General features: G+C 44.4%; 1 protein-coding gene across 1 annotated transcript; it reads right to left on the bottom strand.

Moving 5' to 3' along the window:
• Positions 1-209: 209 nt before the first annotated feature.
• Positions 210-2,113, bottom strand: LOC111590303 (uncharacterized). The gene is made up of 2 exons (XM_023301231.1): positions 1,477-2,113; positions 210-393 (listed from the first exon to the last, which is right to left on the bottom strand). Exon 1 carries the CDS (start codon positions 1,927-1,929, stop codon positions 1,519-1,521), a length of 411 nt encoding a protein of 136 aa, XP_023156999.1. The 5' UTR covers positions 1,930-2,113; the 3' UTR covers positions 210-393; positions 1,477-1,518.
• Between the last annotated feature and the right edge of the window lie 267 nt (positions 2,114-2,380).

Here is a 2,380-nt window from a genome sequence, read left to right as displayed (position 1 = left end):
TTAAAGCAAAAGACAACCTCTATCCACAAGATCTGAGCAGGGCTAAGCATTTTTGTAAATCAGATTTTGATACTTCATCAGAAGTATCTATAAAGGTATGGATATCAAGGAAGGCAATGCATCAAAGGGTTCCAAGCAACTCCTATAAACCTAATGCTCAATTCACTAGACTTAAAGTGTGTAAAAATAATTTAAAAACACAAGGAATGGGTTGCATGCACCGGGGCTTGCCTGGGTAACACTAGGTTAGTGTTTTTAGATGATGTCCACTTCACGATCATCCTTGTCCTGGCACTTGATCAGGCAGGTTTGTTTATCAGCATCTCCATGCGGAGAGCCCGCACTTGGGGTCGACTTGGGTTATCTTCCGCATCACGTAATTAATTATCGTACCTGAATGGAATGCATTATGCACATGAATGCATATCGACGGAAATATTACAAACCTAAATAGTGTTACGCGATAGCAGATTTAAACATCTAGCGGCGAGGCGTCGTACAAGTTTATATGGAAATACTAGTTACCGACGTACGACTAAGCGCAATAATCACGGTTTTCTAGATTAAACGAACCTAACGCAAACATTACGAACAACACATTAAACATAATTAGCCTAAATACAACTCATTAGCTAATTGATTAAATTCTAAACTCAGTGGTCTAAGGAATTTAAATCTAGAACGGGAATACAAGCATATCACAAGCATCAGATCAATTCGATTATATTAGATATATGTTTCTTCGTGAATTAAGATGCATAAGATATAGGTCGATGGTGCTAACCACACTCGGCCATAACCATACTTAAGATTAACTTAACTAGTTTTCTAACTATTTTCCAAATTAATTTATATAACACATTACTTGGTTACGATATTTACCGATCACAAACATAGACCGATATATACTACTATTAGAGCATAACATCGACTTCTTTAAACAAACATCATTCATCATAGGCAATACTGACCACGCCTACCAGTAAAGCTTTCGAAACACGAAACTTATCCTTCGTCTTACTAATACACCAGGTCGCAAATATAGAAACGATTCAATCCTATTTCACTTAGGTTTACCCACATATTTATCGCATAATAAACATCTAAACCTAACCTTCGCATGACGACTAATCTACGACCGTGATCACAAGCACTTCACAAACATCTAATACACCACAACACGCATGCTACAGACAAGATCATTATCGACTTGTATATATAACTACTTCGGGCATAGGACCAATGATAATGAATTGGCTTACCACACTAAACTGAACTCAAATTCACGATATCGACGACGATCTGCAGTTCACCCATTTTACCGAACATCCGAAGAGTCCTACGCTAGAGCTAATTTTTACCACACAATCAAAAATCAGCTAAGCACAAGCGACACCGACGGATCCCACTAAACACATCATTCGTTTCATCCATCTAACAATTTAGCTAACAGGAATCATAGATCAGCTTACCGACCTAAACCAATTCGATGATCGCGAGAACGACGATGGTCCTGATTCAGGCGTTTTGTTGAGCACCAAGCAAGCGTTGCACGCGCAAGATGACATCGAGGCGAGGATCAAAGACGGACAACCGGCACGGAAGAGAGAAACTTGACGCGAAAGCTCGACACGTCGTGGCGAGCAGAAAACTTCGTGATGGACAGCGAGGCTCGACGGTTGCTAGAGAGACTCGCGCGCGGCGAAATCCGAGATTCCAGGGTGCTGGACGTGCGCAGGGACAGAGCACCGCGCGCGCAGAGCCGAGCCAAGGGAGCGACCGAGCTGGAACGCGACCAGGCGAGCTCGAGCAGAGGGCCAGGGACACGCGCGCAGGAGCTTGGGGCCAAGGACGCGGCAGCTGAGCAGAGAGCTGGCGCGTGGTTTCTATGAGCGAATAGGAGAGGGATTTGGAGCAGCCGAGCGCCATGGATGGAGAAGCGGAGGAAAGTCCAGCACGCAGGGGAGATCCACGGTAGAGGAGGACGCCGGCTGGGAGCTGGAGGAGAGAGAGAGACGTGTACGGGGAGGAAGAAGAACGCAGAAAGCGAGTTCGGCTGGGGAGATAAAGGTGACTGTTTGGTTCAGCTTTTTTCTGACCAGCTTTTCTGAAAATCTGGCTGTGGGGAGAATCTGAGTATCATTACGATTACGTGTGGAGGAAGATAAAGTTGTTCATAGGACTCAGGATCTAGAAAGTGACGGATTCCTACTATTACAACGACTCAACCGATTATATGTTTATGTTGATTTTGGATGGTTTTTGCCCCAACGAATTTTATAGAAGCTGACTGAAAAGCTGAGCGTTTGGCAGTCCGCAGCAGCTTTTGGTGGCCAGAAGCTGCCAGAAGCCGAAACAAACAGGGTCAAGGTTTGCGCGG

The sequence above is a fragment of the Zea mays genome, chromosome 10 (genome assembly GCF_902167145.1).
Source record: "Zea mays cultivar B73 chromosome 10, Zm-B73-REFERENCE-NAM-5.0, whole genome shotgun sequence".
In the NCBI taxonomy this organism is placed as follows: Eukaryota; Viridiplantae; Streptophyta; class Magnoliopsida; order Poales; family Poaceae; genus Zea; species Zea mays.
Note: the sequence above shows the minus strand (reverse complement) of the source record. Positions and strands in the feature narration are given on the sequence as shown.